This window comes from Lissotriton vulgaris, chromosome 5, assembly GCF_964263255.1.
Source record: "Lissotriton vulgaris chromosome 5, aLisVul1.2, whole genome shotgun sequence".
NCBI classification, from domain to species: Eukaryota; Metazoa; Chordata; class Amphibia; order Caudata; family Salamandridae; genus Lissotriton; species Lissotriton vulgaris.
Window position 1 is genome coordinate 751,494,237 of NC_141693.1, and position 23,962 is coordinate 751,518,198.

The 23,962-nt window shown below is 45.3% G+C and overlaps 1 protein-coding gene across 1 annotated transcript in view; it reads left to right on the forward strand.

Annotated features, from left to right (window-relative positions):
• LOC147711502 (phospholipase A2, membrane associated-like) overlaps window positions 1-23,962 on the forward strand; it is a 90,993-nt gene that overhangs the window by 51,241 nt on the left and 15,790 nt on the right. The window contains exon 2 of the mRNA XM_086922193.1: window positions 16,952-17,096. Within this exon, the coding sequence (XP_086778319.1) occupies window positions 16,952-17,096 (145 nt within the window). The remainder of the gene's footprint in view (window positions 1-16,951; window positions 17,097-23,962) is intronic.

Sequence of the window (23,962 nt, forward strand, 5' to 3'; positions counted from 1 at the left end):
GTATTTGAATTTCTCAAAAAATGCTCTAGAACTGCTTTTAGGTGGTGTAGCACAATGTTCCCATTGGTTATACATAAAAACATTTCTAGGCTGTGCAGATTTATGCAAGTAATGATCCCCATAGTGGGTGTAACAGAATAACTGCTCATAACTAGATGAACCTTGTAAATAATCATGATCTGTGAATCTAGCTGACATTACTAAATCAGACATCATGTCATTAATACTGTTAAAGTCCCAATCATCAGAGAATGTACTAGGTGTAACAAAGTCACTTAAGGAAACCTTTAGTTGATGAGGATACTTCAGGATTTCGACCGGACCATAGATCTCATAGTCTGTTTTCTCCCATACTACCCCACCAGGTATTGGAATTGCTGTGACATTTACTGTTGACAGTTCTCTTTTCTTCACGTGGGATGATCTGTGTGGTTTCAGGACTATGTTGATGTTCTGACTTGCTGTGTCCATTCAATTGTAATGAACTTCCCTAAAATTAAAACTAAAATTAGGCATAGTAGGAGTATGAATACCCCTGTGATAATCCAATGCTCAATCAACGGTGAATCCAGATATAGTTCTTTGATTTGTTGAAGGAGTCCTGTTGTATTTTCTTTAGAATACTTTTTTGTTTCTGGCATCACTTCGGGGTCGTTAAAATCTTCAGAGAAGTTGTCGAAGTTGATGAAATAACCAGAGGCAGTTCTGTCAATTGATGGGATTGTTCTTTCAATCTGTCTCTCGGTAGCACATTCTGATGCCACATCATTGTAGACTGGTGTTGTTTCTTGACGAACTGTTTCAATCTGTGTTTCAAGAGGCACGAGTTCCATGGCATTATTGCATAGTCCTTCATTGTGCACTGCAGGCTGATCGAATGTGATGAGTCTTTCAGTTTGAACCTCTTGGATTGTTGCAAGTTTGGGTATTCTGTTGTTTCTTGGGAGTCCACTGGGCCTACTGTTGATTATAGGCCACATGCTTGTGGTTTTACCAGATCGATGGATACGATTCTGTTCTCCTTTTTACCAGCAAGGGGCGGTAGCACAACTGATCTTGTTCCGGTGACTGCCAAGACAGGTACTGCTTTTCTGTAAGAAGGCCCAAATTCCTTCTTCACCGCGATCTTTTCTCTGACTAGATCCCCAATCTTTGGAATCCAGACAGGCCTTGCTGGGGCTGTTGCGGGTGGTGCCTCGTCAGTGGTACTTGGCTGTTGCTTTAACTTTATGTTGCTTAATGATTTTCTTGTTTCATTCAGTTCCTGTAAAACAGCCAAACGGTCTTTTACTTCAAACTGCTTTGTTTCTTTTTGTACCACTGACATCTGACTATCGAGGTCCTGAACGTTCATTCTTATTCCGAACAATAGTTCGTATGGGCTGAAACCTTTCAGAGAATTTCTTGGCATGTTGTTAAGACTAGTCTGGACACTTATTAAATGTTTGACCCACCCAGCGCCTGAACCTAATGCCTTCGCTGTTATAGATTGCTTTATGTCCCGGTTTTTTTCTTTCTACCACACTTGTGCGACGGACAAGAATACCGCAACCCAATTCCCATGCTAGCCATGGCCCTCTTATAGGCTCGAGAGCTTGAAGCAGGACCCTGGTCAGAATGGAACGTGGTAATTGCGTATATGCCGATATGGACTCGCTAATCTTTTATAACAGTTCTAGGCGTCAGCCGAGTGCTGGTGGCCTCATTTTTTAAGTGCTTTTCGTCTTAACTATTAATAGGACGCAGGATGGGGTGTAGGCAGCGTTACGCTCTTTCTGATTGGTAGCCGGTAGCAAGGTTCGCCACTGCGATCCCTATTACAGTCTTCACAGTTGTTTGCATATATTTGGTGTTCTACACTCATTCCCGGCCACCAGAATACTGATTGTAATTCAGTCAGTGATTCCTTAATCTTTCTGTGCCTAAGACCCAAACCCATATGTGCGTCTGCTATTAAAAATATTCTCCTGTTCGTGTTTGGAATTACTCTATCCCCCACTCCAGGGATTCGAGCAAACGGAACGGAGTTTGCATCGATTATGTATGCATAATTGAGTGGATAGTTTACGGGTAGTGCTGCACAGTCGCCTTTTACGGTCGTTCTTACTGCCAGCATGGTTTCCCCGTCTATATACTTATCTGTACGCTTTTTTGTGGCTACGGAAGCCGGGTTAGTTGCTTCCGCGGTGGCTGTATTAGCCAATGAATTCCCTGCAACGTGAACGCCATCACGTTGAAGACTCTGTGCGTGAATCACGTGAGTCATTTGTAGTTCTTTGTGTAAAAGAGCTACCTCGTTCCAGAGCTTTTTATGCTTTATTGTGGCACCTGTGTCATCTTTGTAGTCGTTTTCGATCCAACTCTGCAGTTTTTTTATTGAAAGAATTGACGCAAAAATGAGAATCGCACACTATAAGTGTGGGGAATTCGCGTTCTGCATTTTCGAGCGCCATCTTTAAAGATCTGATTTCAGTTCTTTGAGCCGAACAGTACTTAACTGATTCAGTTTTTGTTATTTTCGGTTTGATTTTACCGCACAGCCAACGACATTTAATGATCGCACATGCTGCATCGTAGGATTTTCTCTCTACGTTGAAATGCTGTACAAAGCTATCTGTGTAGATTATACAGGCGTATTGTGGGAGAGGCAGGATTTCGATTGGCAGAGGATATTCTTCTTCATATTCTAAATCATTCAGTTCTTTGTATTGCGGGGCGAAATAGTATTTCACATCTTCCGCTCCTAGAGAATCTATACACTGTATCCATTTCGGATCCAGTGACACTGTAGGCAGGTTTACTGGGCTGAATAGCGCTTCGAAGGCGGATTCCGCTGTAAGGATATTAATCCGTTTGCCGTGTGCTAGTTCTCTTTCATTTGCTAATGCTATTTGTACTGCGTTCACAGTTCTTTCTGTGCGACTGAATGTTTTTTCTGCTTGTGTGTACAAGTGAGACTTAATTGAAATTGGTACCTTTTCTCCCTCATTAGAGGTCAGGTACGTGAATCCGCATCTTCCTGGGATGACTCGGATTACAAGATCGCGTGTGTTGTCACGTGTCTCTAATTTTGTTTTTGCTAACATGTCTGTTTGCAGTGATCTCAAAATTTCTGTGTGTTTTTGAGTCCAATTGATTTGTTTTAAATCAGGTTTAATTAGTTCGTAGAGAGGTTTAACCCTCTCTGCGTAATTTAGGATGTAAGTTCTTCCGAAATTCAGAAAACCTAGTATTGATTGTAAATTCTTCAGCGTTTTTGGAGCTTGGAGTACAGCGCACTTCTCTAAGAAGTTGTCCGCTAGGCTTTTCCCTTCACTTGATAATTCGTACCCTAAAAACAGTACTGTCAGATGGGCAATTCGGGACTTTTTAAAGTTGAATTTGTAACCCTCTGCTGCGAACCCAAGTATAATGGTGTTCACTCTTTTCAAGTGAGTATCCAAGTCGTCGTCTGTGAGATAAATATCATCTACGTAAGATAATGCTTCATCATCATAGATTTGTAGTAACTCTGTTACCCTAGCTGAGAATAGTCCTGGGCTGTTCTTGAACCCCTGTGGGAGTCGACAGAATTTTTTCTGCGACCCAAATGCGGAGAAAGCGGTCAAGTATCTGCTTTCTGGTGCAATGTTTTGACAAAAGAAACCATTAGAAATGTCTAATGTTGTTTTGTATTTTTTCCTAACTATGTTATTCATTAGGGCTGCACTATGCGAGTTTTGTACTGCAAAAGTTTTGCAACATGTATTAAGGTGTCTGTAGTCCAAAACTAGACGATATGAATTGTCTGGCTTGGAAACAGGAAACAAAGGATTGTTCATTTGAGAGGTGCATGTTTCAATCACCCCCTGGTATTCAAGTTGATCTAAGATCTCCCTGACCTGTTTTTTAGCTTCTTGCTTTATGGGATACTGCCGTTGGGCAGTTGGTTCACTTTTTAGCTGGATTTTGTGAGGCGGTGAATCCTCATCCCATCCTACATGATTTTTATACAATGCAGGTGCCTGGGCTACTGCCCATTTCCTTGCATATGTATATTTTTTATGAATCGGTATGTGATTCGAGAAGGCAGGCATAATTACCTCTTCGCCACGAGGGCACTCCCTGACAAACTCCGGGGGCCAATCTTTTTCAGCTAACAGAATATCATAGCCTTTTGAGAGCTTATCCCAAAATAGACCCTTAATTTTCCTAGTCTTATCACCCTCCATACGCAATGTTATTTCGTATATTTTATGGGGCTCGCTAAGTCTGGCGTCGGCAGTTTCAACCTGAATGTATTCATTCGTGTCCACTGTCTCCAGATGACTCATCAAGTTCTTGCGCGCTATACTGATTTCTGCTGCACTGTCCAACATTGTCAATGCCCACTCCCCGTTTTTCAACTGTGTCCTCAGTATTCTCGGCATGGTTGATTACTCTAATACTGGCTACCTTCTTTTTCTGAAATTGAGATTTCTTATTTTGAGCAGGTTCCTTGTCTTTGGACTTGGTGTGCTCTCCTGGGTCTGACCGTCCTCTTCTTTCCGAATTCTGTGGAAGAGATCGAGAGGGACGTGTATCAATACTTTGATATCTATCAGGTCTTTTTATATTATCCCTATTTCTAAGGTTATATCTTTTCTCAGAGGGCTCCCGTTGGGGAGACTGGCGTTCTCGAGTCGGAGTTCTTTCCCTCCGTCGAGGAGACCTTCCTCTGGACTGGAAAACTTTTTCCTTGGGAGTGGATTGTTTATTTCCATCCCAGCTCTTTTTAGGAGTATTTAAATTATTTTTAATAAATAATTTTTCAGGATTTTCGAGCAGTTGGGGTTTAACTGGTTTTCCACCCAAGCTGTCTCTACCTAATTCTTCATAGCATTTTTCTATGATTTTTGCAAGCTCAACAGGATCTTTTATATCTGTTTCCCTCAACTTCTGGCGAATCGCCACAGATGCTGCTTCTCCCTTTACATTGGCTAATAATATAGCCGTGACCTGCTTGAAGTCTTTCAGTAATTTCATACCTAGATTTAAAGCTGGCTCTGGACCGAATTCATTTTGAATCTGTTTTAGCACGTCTGGTATTACCGCCATAGACGGAACACCGTGTGTTTTTGTGTAAATGGAAGCAAAGACTGTACCCCAAGTGTCGCAGTCCTCCACGTGTGGTGCGATTCCCATAGGAAGGCAGATGGTCAAGATTCTGTGTTTCTCAATAGGGGTAGTATCAGGAAATACTGCCTCTATTTGAGTGATTTTCTGGGCTAACCAGAAAGGAATTTGTTCCCGTTTTACGGGTGTTTTACCAAGACATGACTGTATGTTCTGTGGTGTAATTTTATTTGTGTTCCCCTGATGAGGGGTCAGCTGGTGTGAATTAACAGCTGGCTGGACTGTTGCAGTCCGTATTACATATTGGACTAATTGCCTATGTATTTTTATTAATGTGTTTAGCTGTGCTAACAGCTCTTCTCTAGACATTCTTATAATGTCAGGATGTGGTGTGTAGCTGGCTAGAACCGGCCACGTGGCTCCTGGTCTACCTAGTGGACCGAGCCTAGTTATGTGATCATTATGTTTTAGGGCGCCATTAAACCAGAGCAGGTGCTCTTGAAATTTAAGTGGAATTTCAACCTCCTCGAAGGGGGCGTACTCATCCGGAGGTTCCTCTATTTTGTAATAGTGAAACTCTTGTGTTATAGCGTTTACCGCTGGAAAGTTTATCCATGAATAGAATACCTCTGTCTGCCGATACTCGTGAGCCTCTATCACGAAAATTACTGTACCACCTTGAGGTGGCAGTCCGTTTTCTATAAGTTTTAAAGTTATAGATCTTCTTAACTGGACCGGGATGATAATAGCACCCGGGTCTGTGTATTCGGGACCTTGCTGAGTCGCATCTACTGCGGCCCCAGTGGTGCCGTTGTTTTCTACTGACATTGTATAAATGCAGTTTTTGCAGAGTGGGTCTCCAAGGAGACAAAGATTAGATGCACAATATTTTGGAACACTGTATCCTTCAACGTTGAATAAACCAGAGCTTTACATAGGAATCTCTTCCTACTAAGGTCGGGCGGATTTTAACCTTTCACCCACTCCAGACGTCTATTGGAGTATTTACGGGAGAAAGGGGTGTGAAATATGCACGACTGAGTTACTCTACAAGTCTTACGTTAGTTTATCGCCTTACCAAACGTTGGGCGCCATGTAGTGTAGTTCCTAGTTTCCCACTAGGCCCTGCGCATTGGAATAACATAAACAGTAGTATCGACGTGGAACTGGCTATATTCCAGGCCTCCACTGACTATGCTAAACTTAATTGGGTTGTGTTACCAACTAGCTCAGAGGTCACTGGAAACTTTCTTCTCTGCATAGGAAGTGATCAGCTTCCTTGGCACAGACAAGAAGGGATTCAGTTTTCCAACAACCGTGCAACATGACAACTTTGCTCCTCAGATCAAGAGTCGATCTCTAGGGTCGTGTGAAACAATAGACATAGATTTCACTCAGTCAGTCTGGTGCAGTTTACTTTCACAATATGTAGAGAATAGAGAGACGGGCGTTTATCAATAAAGGGTTAACATTTATTGAACAGTCTTTCTTCTCGTACAAGAGAAATGTATTGCCACAATTGCAATAACTGTTATTATAAAAAGTACGTACAGTAAGATAAGAATAGCGAAATAGAACTGTAAAAGCATTGATATGGTTTCTTAGCCATACAATGGTTTAAAAGTAATAAAACATATATACAGTCATATATACATTAGGCTAACATACTCAACTGGTGCTTCTAACTAAGCCTACCCCGGTGTGCCTGACCTAAGCCTAACACGTGAGAAGGGGGAGTAAGTAAGTAGCTTAAGTTAAGTTGGTTTTGCCAAGGTTTGTTTCAAGAATTCTCTTCTAAGGGTTTAGTCAACACCATACCTCTGAATAGAATGATGGAGGATTGGTATCTCCTTCAGGGGTCTCTCTCGATATCCCAGTCACCTGCGAGGGTGAACCGGAAGCGCCGGGACTGGATTTCTCTGCACGAGAAAGGCAGCGGCTTCTCTCAGCGCGTCTGGAGGAAGGAGGGGTGACAGCGTCCGCGGGCAGCTGGGCTGGATGTCTTCGCAGAGGACGGCTGCACGGCTCCCCAAGCGTACTGAACCACAGTTCGCGCTGTAGCGGCGATAATGGTAATCAGTAGCTTCACCACCACGGGATAGCAGGCTGCAGCGACAGAGTGCTAGTTTTTACCAACACTGGTCATGCAGGCAGCTGGCATCAGCAACAGGCAACGCACCGCTCAACAGCAGCTAGCTTCGGTCTTTGCTTAAGGCAACGTTGGTAATATTTATACCTGACAGGTGCCGGGTTTGACGCAAGTTTGCTGGACATAAGACGTCAATAAAAGATGTCACTAGGAAGTGGCAGCTATCAGTTGCTCATTAGAGTTCTATTACTAATCAAAACATAGCAAGCGGGGATTTCCAGGTTTGCTAAGTTTTTATCTTGTTGAAGAACTCGGAGTGTTATCTAGGAATATCAGATAGTGACTGCTGCTCTGTCATTGCACTAATTGGTCGCAAAGGAAGTAGCAGAGAGTCATGCTGGAATGTGGCTTTGTGGCTCTGCTCGTGTGAGGCCAGAGATGACTTTACAGAAAATCGCACTTGAACGGTTATGCCAATATAGGGAATAAATGGATTTATAGCCGAATAGGGGCATAAGGTCACAGTATCGATCAGGAACCTAGATAAGCACATGACAGTAGGTCAGTCTTGACTGTGGATGCCAGTGCTGTGGGTGTTGGTGCGGTTTTGGCTCAAGTACATGAGTCTGGGATCAAGACTGTGGCTTTCGCTTCAAGGACGCTCACAACAGCTGAGAGGAACTACTCTATTATTGAGCGTGAAGCTTTAGCCGCAGCGTGGGGTTGCGAGTATTACAGGATGTATTTGTGGGGGTTTAAGTTTACGCTCTTGACAGACCACAAACCTTTGGTTAAAATTCTGTCACCTGGTGGGGCCGGCAAGGGTTCTGCGAGGTTAGCTAGACTCGCTGCTAGGATTCAAGAATATCTGTATACAGTTGAGTACATCCCAGGTTGGAGGAATTGCCAAGGCCGAATGTAGCCGTGATGTTCCTTCTAAGGAGACCAATGTCGGTAGAGTTCAGAGGGTTAGAAGACCTCCAGGTTACTTGCATGATTTTGTTTGCAAATAAGACTTCTCCCTGTAACGGTGAGCATGTGCTTGTATTTTGTTTTGTTTTTTTTCTTCTGCTTTTTCCATACGAAGGGAAGAGGATATGTTGTATTCTCTCCACTTATGTTTTGCTCTATCACTTTAAGTTTGACATTCCATTTTCCTGATGTCATTTTCCACTGTGTTCTGCCCAGTCAGTTAGCTCTCTCCTTTCTGATGGGATCACCAGCTTTTCTCTGTAGTGCATAATAAATGCCTTATAACCTTTCATTGGCCTTCTAACTTCATTTACATCATATAGCAACATATAACAGCCAAACAACATGTATTTGTTATTCCCCATCAACCCTCATCCTGCTGCATCTGCATTGGCTCCGCTTGCTGGCTTGCACCTTCTCCAAAATCAGCTGCATCATTTATAAGACCCACAAGCTCACCGTCTCCAGTGGCTGTTGTCACTTTCACAGCCAATGCACCATCAGATTGGAGGCTAAAAGGTGTAATAAAAAAAAACAATCCAACAGGTCTCCTCCGTCTAATCATGCAAGATCTGAAACACTTTCCATGTGCCCATCTGGACTGCCCCAACCATGTTCCTATTTTGGAATGAATGAGTTGAAGAGACCTTTTTAAAGAACACTACATCACAATGTAGTTCTACTTTTGCTCACAGATTACAAGCACTTCAATTACTTTCTTTTTTTTTATTTCAAAATATTTTTATTGAAAATAAATTTCCATATACAGAAAAATAAACAGGCCGTTTGACAAATTTCTTGGCAGTTCCGACAATTGTGTGCTGTTGGCTCAGTGGAGCCCCCGAGAGAGAAGAGAAGAGAGAGAAGAAGAAGGGGGGGGTGGTGTGCAGACTGTCTACTGCCTCAGGTGGTCAGGTGGGTATCAAGAGCTTCCCACATGTCGTCCCTTGCAGTGTGGTTCGCCGCCTGGTGTGTAGCGGTGATGTTGTCTGCCCCCCGTAGGAATGTTACCCAGTTGAACCAGCGTTTGAAGGTGGCTTTGCTCGTGTTTTTCCAGTTCCCCAGGACTGTTTTGACGGCTGCTGTGAGCAGAACGTTGACTAGTTCGCGTTTTTCTTTGGAGTCAAGCTAGGGAGCTAGGAGGGCTGTGGCTATACTTCCTAGGCCTCGCTGTGTCTGTCAACCTGTGATCGTGTCTATGAAGTCGTGGACTTTGTTCCAAATTTTTTTTACCTTGGTACAGTCATATAGCATGTAAGCTAAGTCTCCCCTTGCTTTGTGACAGTTCCAGCAAGTGCTGCTTTCGCTTGCCCCCACTGTTTCTAGCTTGGCTGGAGTCCAGTCTAGCCTGTGTAGTATCCAGTATTTCGTTTGTGCAAGTTGTGGGGTTACTTTGTTTTTGGACGCCGATGCCCATAGTCTAGCCCTCTCGTCTTCGTTTAGCGGTCTCTGTATTGTTTCTTCCCAGAAAGCTGTTGTTTTGTTGTTTAGAGTAGTGGTGCGTGGTGTGATTAGTTTATAAATCTGCGCAGTTTGGTGGCCTATCTTGTTCAAATTTTGCAGGTACTGTATAATGGTGGGTTTGTGTTTCGCAAGGTTAGCTTTGGTGATGGCTGCTTTGATTTTTAGGAATTCGTAGAATTCCTTGTTTGGTAGTTTGTACATCTGCTGTAGTGCGTTGTAAGTGAGTGCGTTGGCTCCTGCTTCTAGTTGTGCCGGCACTGTGATGCCTCTGCTGTACCACTCTTTGTTGTCTAGAGTCTTCCCTTTGTATGTTACTCTGGGGTTGTGCCATATCGACTCCCATTTGGAACCTCTGATGCTGACTTCTAGTTCTCTTTCTACTCTTAGTAGCGCCGTTTTTGTGTTCCGGAGAATTGCATTTTTTGCGTCTGGGTGCCTGTTGGCCGTTATTGCCATGATCGGATCCGATCCCCCCAGGATGCCCCTTTCCAGGTCCATATGTATAGGGCCTGGCCCCTGCTGGCTGCCAGGACTCAAAAGTGCACTACTTGCAAAGAACAGTTACTCCATTTTTTACATGAGTTATTGTATTCAACTGTTTCTTGATTAAAAAAAAAATTGATCTGAAATGAATAAGGTTTTTTTTTGTTTTAGTATCATTTAGGTTATTTCCATGAATTATTATTATGAACCCAAAGGGTGTTTAACGCTCACCTGAGGGTATTATGATGACGTTCTTATATATAGTAGTCTCCCTGTTTGTAACAAAAAAAGCTTTATTGAAATGACTTTCCAATTCATGACTTAAATATATTTATTTCTTATGGATTAAATGAATTACCTGCGAGCCTAGGCATGTAGCGTCGGTCTCACTATCTGAAGCGGAATTATGTGATGCTGGAAAAAAGAAAACTGAATTTTAGAAGTACTTTCGTTGATTTACCTTTAAGGAGAAGCTAAAAATGACAACGGGTGTTTACCTTACGAGAATCAACTCGAAGACTCTGTTCTCGTCAGCTTCGTGCTTTTACAGTATCCTACATAAAGATTTAAAAAATACAATTTCAATGTCCTATGGCTACTTGCAGAGTAAATGCAACGTGCCTTTGTGTACTCGCGTTCGAAATAATCACCTGCGGTCCTACGCTGTGAGGCTTCGGTCCCGCGGTATCTGTAATGTTGCAGCTAACTGCAATATAAACAAAAAACGAAAGAGATTTTTAATATGGCGTTTGAACGCTATTTTGGGGCTAAAGTTACTTTTCCACCGCGTTGCGCTAGGCTTTTCTCATCTTACCGAGTAATCTTTGTTAGCTTGCCGAACGAGGTTTCTCTGTGTTGTTTATGCTCGCGTTAGAAGTTTTGAGTCCCTTATTTATGTTTTTTTAATTTCGACCAGCAATATAGTTGAAGGACTAAGAATTGTTTGAGACAAGGTTATAGAGAAAGGCTTAAGCTTTTTGACACGGCGGCCATTATTAAGAGGTCTGGAGAATATTATTAGTGAAACTTACTCAGATAATGAAATACCTTTTGAAAATGCCCTAGTTTTTTGGTAGAAGACTTCAGTTTTTCAATACAATAGCCATTATCAAAAGGACCTCACTAAAAAATTGAGGAGTAATTAACGAAGTGACTTTTAAAAGTGCCCCGGTGTATTACAATCATTACAGAAACCATAAAATAATAATAGATCAACAGTACATTATTAGGGTTGTATGACATCAAATAAACATTTTGCACAGCCTACATTTCTGGTTTGCTAGGTACATATTTGTTTCTCATTACTGAATGCTGCTCGACTGCTTACCTATTTACAATATAAATTCTCAGTGTAGTTTAGGTATTTACAACCTATGTGTTCAGTGGGTGTCTTGTATTTGTAGTAAGTGGGTTTTTTTGAATTTTTTGTATCTGGGTTGTATTTAGTACATCGCGGGTCTGAAGTCCGGGTGCTTAGGACTCTCCATCTTTCTTTCTGCTTATATGAAGCAGATCATCTCCATTTTGTCATTAAGTCCATAAGGGACTAGTGTCTGTAATCTCCGTATCCAGTAGGCTTCCCTTTGGAGAAGGGTCTTAGCATTGTCTACACCTAACCTCTGTGGAACCTGTTCGACTATTTGGAATCTTAACTGCGCTATTGAATGTCTCAATTCTATCCAGTGTTGAGCCAATGGTGATGTCACACTTTTGTTCCTTATCCGACTCTTGTGTTCAGATAGTCGTATTTTCATTTTTCTGTCTGTTTTTCCTACATATAGTAGTCCACAAGGGCACTTGATAGTATATACCACATGCTCTGAATTACAAGTCGTGTTGTGTTTGAGTGGAATTTTTTCACCTGTTCTTGGATGCAATATTATATTCCCAGGTATTATATTATTGCAGTTTTTGCAATTGTGACATTTTGTTGTTCCTTTGAAAGTTTTTGACTCTTCAATGATGCCCATAGATTTATTGGGTTTGTTCAGTAGTTCTTTCAAATTTTGGGCCCTTTTATAGGCAAACAATGGTTGTTCAAGAAATAGTGAACCAAAGTCTTTCTCAGTCTGGAGGATATCCCATCGTTTTTTAATTATTTTCTTTATATCCCAAGATGCTGTAGAATATTTAGATACGAACACCATTCTTTTATTTATTTTCTTAGGTTTTTTTTGTAGAAGTTCATTCCTAGGGATAGTTTTAATCTTCTCGATTTGTGCCTCAAGTAGTTTCTTTGGGTATCCTCTATCCAAATATTTTTGTTTTTGCTCTTCCAGAGTTCTTTCGCAAGTCACTGGGTCAGATGAAATTCTCTTTATCCGCATGAATTGGGACACTGGCAGATTATTTATCAAGTTTGCAGGATGAAAGCTTCCGAAAAATAGTGCAGTATTCTTATCAGTTGGTTTTTTGTTTACACTTGTGTGTATAGACTTGTCTTTAATTTCTACCATCACATCTAGGAACGGCAGAGCTTCTGTGTGCATATTGTATGTAAATTGAATACGAGTGTTCGCCATATTCAAACTTTGGATGTTTTGTACTAGTGTTGCCGGTGACTTTTTCCAAATTAAAAAGATATCATCTATATATCTTTGGTAGTACACAATGCCTTCTTGCCATGTGGGATCTTGCAGGATGTAATCTTGTTCGAATTTAGCCATAAAAATATTGGCATAGATGCAAGCTCCGGGAAATCCCATCGCTGTGCCATTTAGTTGAATGTAAAATTCATTCTGCCATGTGAAATAACTGTTTTCTAAACAGAATTCCAATAATTGAATTATCATACATTTAACTTCTTCTGGTTTGTCGCCTTTCATCAATGCCCATTCCATTGCCTCAAGTCCTTGTTTGTGTGGTATGGATGTGTACAATGATGTAACATCAATTGTGCAGATAGTCCATTCAGCAATCGATTCCATGTCAATAATTGTTAGGCTTCTTAGGAAGTCTGACGTATCTGGAAGATACGTGGGCAGAAGGTAGATTTTTTCTTTAATCCAGTGGTTTCTGTTTGGGATATCATCTCTTTGTCTGAAAAAAATGAAATCAATCGGATTTTCCTACAGAACTCAATGAATTCCAGTTTCATTCTGACGAAGTCCGTAGATTTTGAAGGGACAAAGGTCAATCCTTTATCCAAAACACTTATTTCTGGCCACCAGCTTTTAAAGTTCCAAAGGAAGTGATCTACTTTGAGAAAACAGTCTTGTCGGCAATAGCGTCTCAAGAAAAAAAGAAGAATTACTATGTCAAATCCAACTTGTCTAAAGAAGAAAATGAAGCGCTCTATTCTCTCAAAAATGATGAGAATATTATAGTAAAACAAGCCGATAAAGGCGGCTCCATTGTCATCTGGGGAACAAATGAATATATAGCAGAAGCTAATCGACAATTACTTGACACTGAGTGCAACCGGAAAACACGAGTTGATCCAACTATAGAACTCCAAAATGAATTAGGTAAAATCTTGAACAGAGGCTTTGAACAAGGTTTCTTAGGCAAACAAGAATTCAATTATTTGGTCAATAAACATCCACATACACCTCTGTTCTATGTACTGCCAAAGGTACATAAGAATGCAAAATCACCGCCAGGCCGTCCAATCATTTCTGGGTGTGATTCGCTATTCGAGCCAATTTCAAAGTTCCATGAATTTTTTCTAAAGCCTTTCACGGAGACAGTCAAATCCTTCCTGAGAGATACAACAGATTTTCTCAATAAATTAAAGGACTTACCTTTCACTGAAGACAAAGACTTTCTAGTGAGCATGGACATAGTTTCACTATATACCCAAATTCCTCAAGACCAGGCACTAGAGGTTGTTGAAATCTTCTTGGATAAAAGAGACCGTCCATTCAAAATACCAACTGAATTCATACTCGAGCTAGCAAAGATGGCCTTGACTAAAAATTATTTCAAGTTCCATGATGATTTCTTCTTCCAGATAAAAGGAGTAGCCATGGGCTGTCCTTTCGCCCCGGAGCTTGCTATCTTGTTTATGAGCCAATACGAGGATAGATATGTCCATAATAACAATCCATTCCAACAGTGGATTGGCGGCTGGGTGCGTTTTATTGACGACATCTTCTTCACATGGTCTGGCACAAGCGAACAACTTTCTGATTTTCACGAATGGCTAAACAACCGTACAAGAGACATAAAATTCAGTATCCAATCATCACAAACAAGACTCTCCTTTTTAGATGTTGAAGTTTACTGCACCAATGGCCAATTAGTCACCACACTTTTCAGGAAAGAAACTGATCGCAATAAAGCTCTACATTATTCGAGCAATCATCCACGAAGTTTAAAACAAAATCTACCAATCGGCCAGTTCCTTCGAATACGAAGAAATTGTACATTTAAGGATGAATACATGCATCATGCGAATGTTTTAAAAGAGAGACTAATGGACCGCGGGTACCCATCTAAATTGGTTAAACAAGCCATTAAACGAGCGTGGTGGACACCACGTGAAGAACTTCTTAAAAAGAAAGAAAAGAAAAATCTGGAGCGCACAGTCTGCGTATCAACTTTTTGTCCATCATCGAATTTTCTTAAAAAAGTCATCCGCCAGAACTGGCACCTGATTAAAGATATAGATGTACAGTTGATGTCTACACCACTTTTTGCTTTCAAGAAAGACAAGAGTATTGCCAACCAAATCGTGCGAGCAGCAGTTCCAGGAACAAAAGTTCCCACATTACAAGAATATGTTAACCTTCCTCCAGTTACAGGACATAAAAAATGTGGCACCTGCCTATGCTGTAACTCCACAATTGAAGGAAGTGTATTCCAACATGAAGGAATCTCGTGGAAACATAAAATCTTCACAAATTGTAAATCGCGAAACCTGGTCTAGGCCATCCTTTGCCCATGTAACAAATTGTACATAGGAAAAACAAATCAGGAAGTGAGACAGAGAATATCACAACATAAATCAAGGCTAAAGAGAAAAATTGTTACAGCCCCATTAGTACAACATTGGATTGACGAATCACATGGTGATCTGGACTTAAGATGGACAGTGATCTCCAAAGTGGAGCATGATCGGAGAGGCGCAGACCTAGAGGCCAAATTAAGACAGCGAGAAGTTATGCTCATCTTGAAATTCAAATCTGCCACCCGAGGCCTAAATGAAATGTCTGAATTATATAATCTGTGACACATAAACAATAGGATTTTCCAATACTTCTGAACACTAAAATCTGTCTGGACCACATTTCCCAGAATCCCGCTGACCAGGAACTAATCTCTACAATAACCGGTTCAACCGGAACCATTGCAAGGCGTTCCGACAGAGGATTGAGACGCCGGTGGAGGACACCTGATGTCTAACTAAGGTAAGACTCGCCAAATAAACAAGTTGAGCGCTTAAACATTCGATATAACTTATGCGCCAAGATGATTGTTTGAAGGAAGGAAAGCGTAACTAAGCATACAGCGTCAAGCACAAAGCAAGCGAGACTTCACGGACTCGCATAAATGGCTTCAACAAGTGTCCGCAGACGGTAACACTCCGGTAAAACTAGAGCATGCGTCTATGTATTATTACGAACACGATCGTAAACAAGATTTAAATACCACAGTACCATCCGATTAAATACGAGGAGCGCGACCCTAAACAGACCGCTCGCGCCATCCCTTGGAATTTCATTTCACATCACGGCTCCAGCAGAAGTTTGTATCTTTCAACCTCCCAAACAATTATGTGCTGAAACGGGAGTATGCTAGAGACGTACTTACAGCAGCTAATTTCATTTTAATGGATGCATTTGGCCAAAATGTGTGCTAAATATAATGTACAATTTCACATGGATCATCCAACTTTATTGTTCCCTTGCAGAACAACAAAAAACATTGCATAAGGATCCATTCGAACCAACTTTTTGGAATAAAACAAAATCAACGGAGGATTTTTGAAGGATAATTCCACTACAATACATCTAAGTGAGTATCATGATTATGTTGATGCTCACAAAAAACACTTTTTTATGACATGTACTTATGAACTCCTCCCCCCCTTTAAATTACAGCCTATCCTCCTCCTACCTCCAGAGATTGATCACTACTCACGAAGGTTCAGGTATGAGCTGAGTGTTCAGGACTGAATGTAAAGTCGAGAGTTGCTATTCAGTATGACTTACAGTATGTTTTTTAATTTATTTTTCCAGACTCAGTCCACATGGTCCTGATGAGAATCCCATCATCAAAGGGGATTCGAAACGCGTCGACCTCCTTTTCAGATTATATAGACCAATCTCTGTTTATTGTAATATAAAAATTGAAGTTTTTTGATGGTCTATTGTTTTGACAAAAATTTAACAGTGTGTTTCCATCTAGTGGAGGTGTTATCACCTGCTCTCAAAAATAGGAGTAACGCAGGGCATATACACATCCTGTACATCGTCCTTGGTCTTCCCTTTTCCCACACTACCTAATGAATTGTGTAGTCTTGTCTTGTGTATGTTTATAAAGTGCACTTCTTTGTTGTCCATTCAATGTTGTGTGTTCCTTCACCAATGTTTTGAGTAAGAATTTGATTTATTTGTACACTAATTGTGAAAGATATTTGACCCAGTCGGAGTTACTTATATGTTGCTAGGTTTTTTAGAAAAAAACCCCAAAAAACAATTTTGATAAAGTTTAAAAATTAAAAATAAAAAATATGAAAGAAGAAAAAACTAAATAAATGAAACATGATTGATAAGTCAGACTGAAAGAGTGGTCTTTGTAATTGAGGAATCTGAACTCAATTATTGTCAGCTTTAATTCAACGCGCAGTACTGGCATTTTGTTTGATGAATTCAAACTGACTGTGTCATCTTCGTTTCTTTGCAGTTTGTCTTGTGGCTCACGGAGCTCTTTGGAACTTTGCTGACATGATTAAAAAAGTTACTGGGAAGAATGCAGTCCCTGATTACTCTACCTACGGGTGTTTCTGTGGCCTGGGAGGAACTGGAAAACCGGTGGATGGAACAGACTGGTGAGTAACCGCAGCACTTTCAAATATGGTATTTTCATGAACTGAAAACAACCTAAAGTTACTCCATGAGAAGGACAATGGGTCAAATCCTTTGGAGATCATCAGATACCGCATTTCTTGTTATTGGGTGCACAGTCCTGGTCTAAACCTGGCTCTCTTAAAGTCATAAAAAAATCACAGTGCAGAGGACGGAGGCTTTTAGGACTCCATGTGATGTTGACACGAATGAACACCCAATCATCACATTGCTTCTCACATTCAGTTCTTTATCTCCTATGTGAGTTTTCTAAAGAAAGCAATAATTTATCTGTTTTGTGTCCCAGTAACAGCAAGGCCAACAGGGCAGGACTTCTCTTTGATAAATACCATTTGTGCATGCCATGCATGAAAATGTCATTTATGAACGCCTGTGTTTGCATGCATTTGCACACTAAAAGCCAGACCTAGTGACATAACTAATGCTTGTTCGAGAATGCAAGGTACAACAGCCAAGCTATACAAGTGGCCAGTTTCAATACTGTATCCCAGACAGAAGCGTCGTTGGAAACAGTAGCTTCATATATATGGGATGATTTGATTGGAGAACAAACTTTTAGTGACTTCGACCATGAATGTCAAGGTAGTGATAGGGTGATAATTGCTCAGTTTAGCAGTTTCAGGTGAGGATTGTTTTCAGAAAGTAGACTAACAGGCCATTTTCCTGGTAGAATTGAACTCCCCTTTTAGTGATTTTATTTACTTAAGTCAGTAGACAATTCTAACTGTAAAAAATGTACACACTCCACCAGTGACCTATTATCTAGTATAATACCGGTGTCAATTATTAAACTGCTTAAAAGCATACATACATTTATCCATCACATACGTACTTGATGTGGAAAAGGTGTTTAATTAATCAATTAATTCTCTTACTGATTCCAGACAAAAAGAGAAAGAAAATGATTACATATTACATAATCATTGTCCACATCATTTTGTGATAATCAGCCTTAAATAGGCAGCTAATTGTGCTCTTTGTTTTCCTGACGTGAAATTGTTTAATCAGTGCAGTAATTCCACATACCTCGGACTTTAGTTCCAAACCGTAGAAAAAGGATCTCCGAGGATCATAGACCCCTAGCAAAAATCATACGCTTAACTGCTCTAATTGTTCTACACAGAGTCAACATGGTGTCAAGTTCTCAAAAGACCCTTCCCACCTGCTGTTCAAACTCGAAGAGGAAGTTGTCCAAGCTATGACAGAAGAAACATATGCTTGTCATCAATCAATGACCGATCGCTGATGTCATCATTTTTAAGTGTTCTTTCAAGCCCTACATACTGCGGTTAGTCAGGTCTATCGCCTTACTCAAAATGGTGAGGGACTGCTTCACTACACCTTAACGTGGGGCTTGAAAACTTTCTTCAGTTCTGCTTCACTCTGGGAATCCATAAACATACTGTTGGAACCGGCCTCTTGGCGTGGCCCCACTCCACCTGCATGGCGGGCCCTGGACGACATCGACCCCTGCCCCTCGGGCTGAAGATACCCCCTCTGACATTCTTGAGCTCCGCCACCTCTGGCAACCCCCGGCTCTCCCCCACCCGAACATGGCGACCCCTACTCGCCCCACGCTGCTGACCCGGTCCCTATCCCGGGCTACCCTCTCAGGCCCGACGCCATCTTGGGCCTTCCCCGTCAGGGCCCCGTGGCCTCGGCCCGACCTCGGCCACGGCCCCAGCCAACCCCGACATCGAGGCACCAAGATCCGACCAGGGGGTAAAACTGCCACTTGACGGATCAAGGAGGAGAGGAGTTTCGATGGCCCTGCAGCCGTCCCCGGACGCCTGGTTTCGATCGCCCTCCGGCCTCCCTGTGCACTGGCTCCACCCTCCTGCTGGGTGTCTGGACACTCTCACCCCGGCCCCTCTGACCCCCAGGTGCGAGGGTCCGGACATCAAAGGACTCCAGACCTATATCTGGGGCAGCCCTGGAATGGGTTGGGAGTTGTATCCTGGAGTCGAGAGATCGTACAGAGAGGGACTCGCCCACTACTGACAGAAACACACTGCGAACATGACTACCAAGGAAACCAGATCGACCGCAGAGTTCCAGATGGAACGGCTGGAAGACTATAACCACAAAGAACTGAAACAATTCTGCAAAGACCTGGGTATCGCGACCACTGGGCTAAACACTAAGGACGATTTCAAGCAGGCCCTGCAAACATGGGTAGAGACAGGAGCGACGCCACCCCAAAACGAAGACCTCACGATCCCAGATATGCATCCGGAAACCATCCCAACCACAGCGGAGGAAAGAAACACGGGCCTCTCCCACGAAGACGCCCGAGAACGAGAAAAGAGCCGGCTCCACGAATTGGAGTTGGCCCGACTCCACCTGGATGGAGAACTACAACTGGCCGAGAAAAAGATAGCCCTTGAGCAACTACGGCTGCAAGGAGATCTGGAGGAGAAACGAAGGCAGAGGGATTTAGAGGAGAAGAAACTCACCTACGAGCACGAGCATGGTTTAAAGGAACTGGAGATCAAGGCCAAAAACGGGGAGGCCGGCGCCTCCTAGAACCGGAGCCCACCTCCTCCTGCGGACACGAAGGTCCACATCCCCAAAGATGTCGTCAGAGAATACTATAAAAACGACGACATCCAACAATGGTTTAAGGCCTACGAGGTAGCCATGACCTCGTACCGGGTGCCGCAAAAAGACTGGGGTGCCGGGTTGTGGGGGAGGTTCGTCAACGAGGGGAGAGACGCCCTACTACAGCTCCCCGATGCCGAGATGACCTCTTACGAACACATGAAAGCCGCCCTCCTTACTCGCTATGGACTCACACCCGAGATGTACCGGCAGCGGTTCCGAGACTGCAAGAAGATCCCCGGTACTACCTGGGTGGAGTATGTGAAATTCTATAGTAGAGCCTTGAAGGGGTGGATCAAAGGCAGCCAAGTCACCCCTATGAGCAGCTGTTCAACCTCATTGTATGGGCACACCTCTCCAACAACTGTTTTGTCGAAATCAGGCAGCACCTCCTCGACAGCAAACTGACCGAGCCACGTAAACTCGCCATCGAAGCCGATCGATGGGAAAGCACCCGGGTCCCCCGGAACTCGGTGCGAGACCAAGGCCGAGCTCACCAGAGGTCCCACCATCAGCGAGGCGGCGGAGGAGGCCAGAGCCGGAACAGGGACGACCCCGCTGGGCCTCCCCCGACCAGCACTTCGCCGTCCCTGTTCTGAAGAGGAGCCCCCCCAGCACGGCCAGGACCCTGCTTGAACGTTGTCTGCCACAAATGCCAGCGACCCGGTCACTATGCCAATGACCCCAACTGCCCAATGAACCAGCGACCCAGCACCACTGGTCCGCCAAACCGCCAGATCGCCGCCGCCTCCCTTGGAGAAGAGAGGGGCGAAGAAGAGGACTATGACCAGGACCAGACCGAGTGGGAGCCCGCCGCCATGTCCCTGGTATGTCTGGGCGAAAGAGACATGGTCCCCCGGGCCCCAATCCCGGCCAACACTCAGAAGTACAGCCAGTGGGTCACCATTAACGGACACCGGGCCGAAGCCCTCCGCGACACGGGAGCCAGCGTGATGGCCGTCAGGGTCCACCTGGTGACCCCGGACCAAATCCTGCCCAATGTACTGTGCCCAGTGCGGTCCGCGGACAATTCCGAGAGCCTGTGCCAGATGGCCCGCATCCTCTTTGAGTGGGGGGGATTGTCGGGCATGCTGAAGGTGACCGTCCGGGATGATGCCCCGGTAGACTGCCTCCTCGGGAACGACCTGGAGAGTTCCCCCTGGGCCGACGTCGAGCGGAGAGAACATCTGGGGATGCTGGGACTCCCTGAGTGGGTCTGCGCGACAACCCGATCCATGGCCGCCCGAGCCGCCACCCCAAACGAAGAACCAGAGTGGCCCGTCACCTCCGAAGACACCGACCCTGAGCCCGGGCCACCGAGACCCGACTGGGAAGAAATTGCCCCACTCAGCGACCTCCCAGAACTGGCCCAATGGCGCCAAGAAGGTGGCCCCACACGAGAGCAGTTCCGTCAAGAACAAAAAACGTGTCCCTCCCTCGAGGGGATCCGACGACAAGCCGCCGCTCAAAGCACCAGAGACACCTCGGGGGCCCACTGGGTCTATTGGGACCATGATCTCCTTTATAGTGAACAAAAGATTGCCGAGCTGGGGGCCAGCCGAGTACTGGTGGTCCCCCTCCGGTTCAGAGACTTCCTCCTGAATCTGGCACACGATGTGCCCCTCGCCGGGCACCTGGGGCAGGACAAGATGTACAGCCGCCTGGTGACCCATTTCTACTGGCCCAAGATGAGGAACGATGTAAGCAATCAAAGCCAGACTTGCCCCACCTGCCAAGCCAGTGGGAAGAGCGGCGGAAAGCTCAAGGTCCCCCTACAACCATTCCCAGTCGTCACCACTCCCTTCGAGCGGGTGGGGATCGACATCGTGGGACCACTGGAGCCCCGAACATCTCAAGGTCACCGGTTCATCCTCGTCCTGGTGGACCATGCCACCCGTTATCCCGAAGCCATCCCTCTCCGGACCGTGATGGCTCCCGTGGTAGGCCGGGCGCTGATGGGGATCTTCTCAAGGGTGGGATTCCCCCGAGAGGTCGTCAGTGACTGGGGTACGAACTTCATTTCCCACTACATGAAGTCCCTGTGGCAACAATGTGGGGTCACGTACAAATTTATGACCCCCTATCACCCCCAAGGGAACGGACTGGTGGAACGCTTCAATCGAACCCTCAAAGGGATGATCATGGGCCTGGAAGAGACCTTACAACGCCAGTGGGACGTGTTGCTGCCCTGCCTCCTCTTCACCTATCGGAAAGTCCCTCCGAAGTCCCTGGGGTTCAGCCCATTCGAGCTATTGTACGGGCACCCCATCCGGAGTCCCCTAAGCCTGGTCAAAGAAGGCTGGGAGGTGGCCGCCCAAGATGCTCCCCCCGATGTATACCGATACCTCCTAACCCTTCGAAACCAGACTCGGCGGTTCCGAGAACTTGCCAAACACAACCTCGAGGCCAGCCAAGAAGAAATGAAACGCTGGTATGATCAAAACGCCTCTTCCATTGAGTTCGAGCCGGGCCAACAGGTCTGGGTCATGTCCCCGGTTGAACCATGTGCCCTCCAGGACAAGTGGACGGGGCCCTTCAAAGTGGTGGAGCGCAAGAGCCCCTTCACATACCTGGTGGACCTGGAGTCCTCCAGGAACCCCCTCCGGGTCCTCCACGCCAACCGGCTCAAACCTTACTTTGTCCGATCGGAACTTAGCCTCCTGATGGCTACAGACAGTGGGGCCGAAGATGACTCCGAGCCCCTACCGGACCTCCTGAACGCCTCCGAGAAAGACGGCTCCGTGGAGGGAGTCAACCTCTCGTCCGTCCAGACCCCAGAACAACGCCGAGACTGCCAAGAGCTGTTGGGACAATTTGCAGACTTATTTTCCCTCACCCCCGGAGTCACCCCGTGGTGCGTCCACGATGTTGACACCGGGGACAGCCCGCCTGTGTGGCAGCGGGCCTACCGAGTTCCCGATCGAGTTCGGACCTGCATTCAATCCGAAGTGTCCAAGATGCTGGCTCTGGGGGTGGTCGAACCCTCTGACAGTCCGTGGGCCAGCCCTGTCGTCCTGGTCCCCAAGGCCGCCGCCCCTGGTACTGCCCCCGAACTAAGCTTTTGTGTCGAATACCGGGGATTGAACGCCGTCACCCGGACGGACGCCCACCCCATTCCCCGGGCTGATGAATTGATCAACCACCTGGGGGCGGCCCGCTACCTAAGCACCTTTGACCTAACCTCCGGATACTGGCAGATCGGACTCACACCAGGCGCCCAAGAGCGCTCCGCTTTCTCAACCCCCGATGGCCACTACCACTTCAGGGTGATGCCCTTCGGGATGAAAAACGCCCCCGTAACGTTCCAGAGACTGGTGAATAAGGTGCTGGCGGGGCTAGAAGAGTTCAGCGCCGCATATCTGGACGATATCGCGGTGCACAGCCTCCACTGGCCTGATCACCTCCAACACCTCCGGGAGGTCTTGGCGGCCCTCCACCGGGCCGGATTGACAATAAAAGCAAGCAAGTGCCAGATCGGCCAAGGTTCCGTGACCTATCTGGGACACCAAGCGGGGAGCGGCCAGGTGGCCTCTCTCCAACCCAAGATCAACGCCATCCTGGCCTGGGAGCCCCCGGTCACCTAGACAGCGGTCCGCGCCTTTCTGGGGCTCACCGGGTACTACCGGCGCTTTGTAAAGAATTATGGCAGCATTGTGGGCCCCCTCACTGAACTCACTTCTAAAAAGCAGCCACAGAAAGTACATTGGACACCCGAGTGTCAGACCGCGGTTGAGACCCTAAAGACAGCGATGTGTACCGCCCCCGGGCTCCAAGCCCCCGATTACAGCCGGGAATTCGTAGTCCAGACAGATGCCTCCGAGCATGGTGTCGGGGCAGTCCTGTCCCAGATCAACGCCGAAGGAATTGATCAACCGGTGGCCTTCATCAGCCAGCGCCTGCTGGCCCGAGAGCAGCGCTGGAGCATCATTGAACGAGAAGCCTTCGCCGTGGTGTGGGCCCTCAAGAAACTACGACCTTACCTCTTCGGCACCCATTTCCGGGTGCAAACCGACCACCGACCCCTGCGGTGGCTGATGCAGATGCGAGGGGAGAACCCGAAGCTGCTACGATGGTCCATCTCCTTACAAGGGATGGACTTCACTGTGGAACATCGTCCCGGCAGCGACCATGCCAACGCTGACGGCCTGTCCCGCTTCTTCCGCCTCGGCGAGGAGAACCCCCAAGAAGATGGGTGACTCTCCCTGCCTTCAGCTGGGGGGGACGTGTG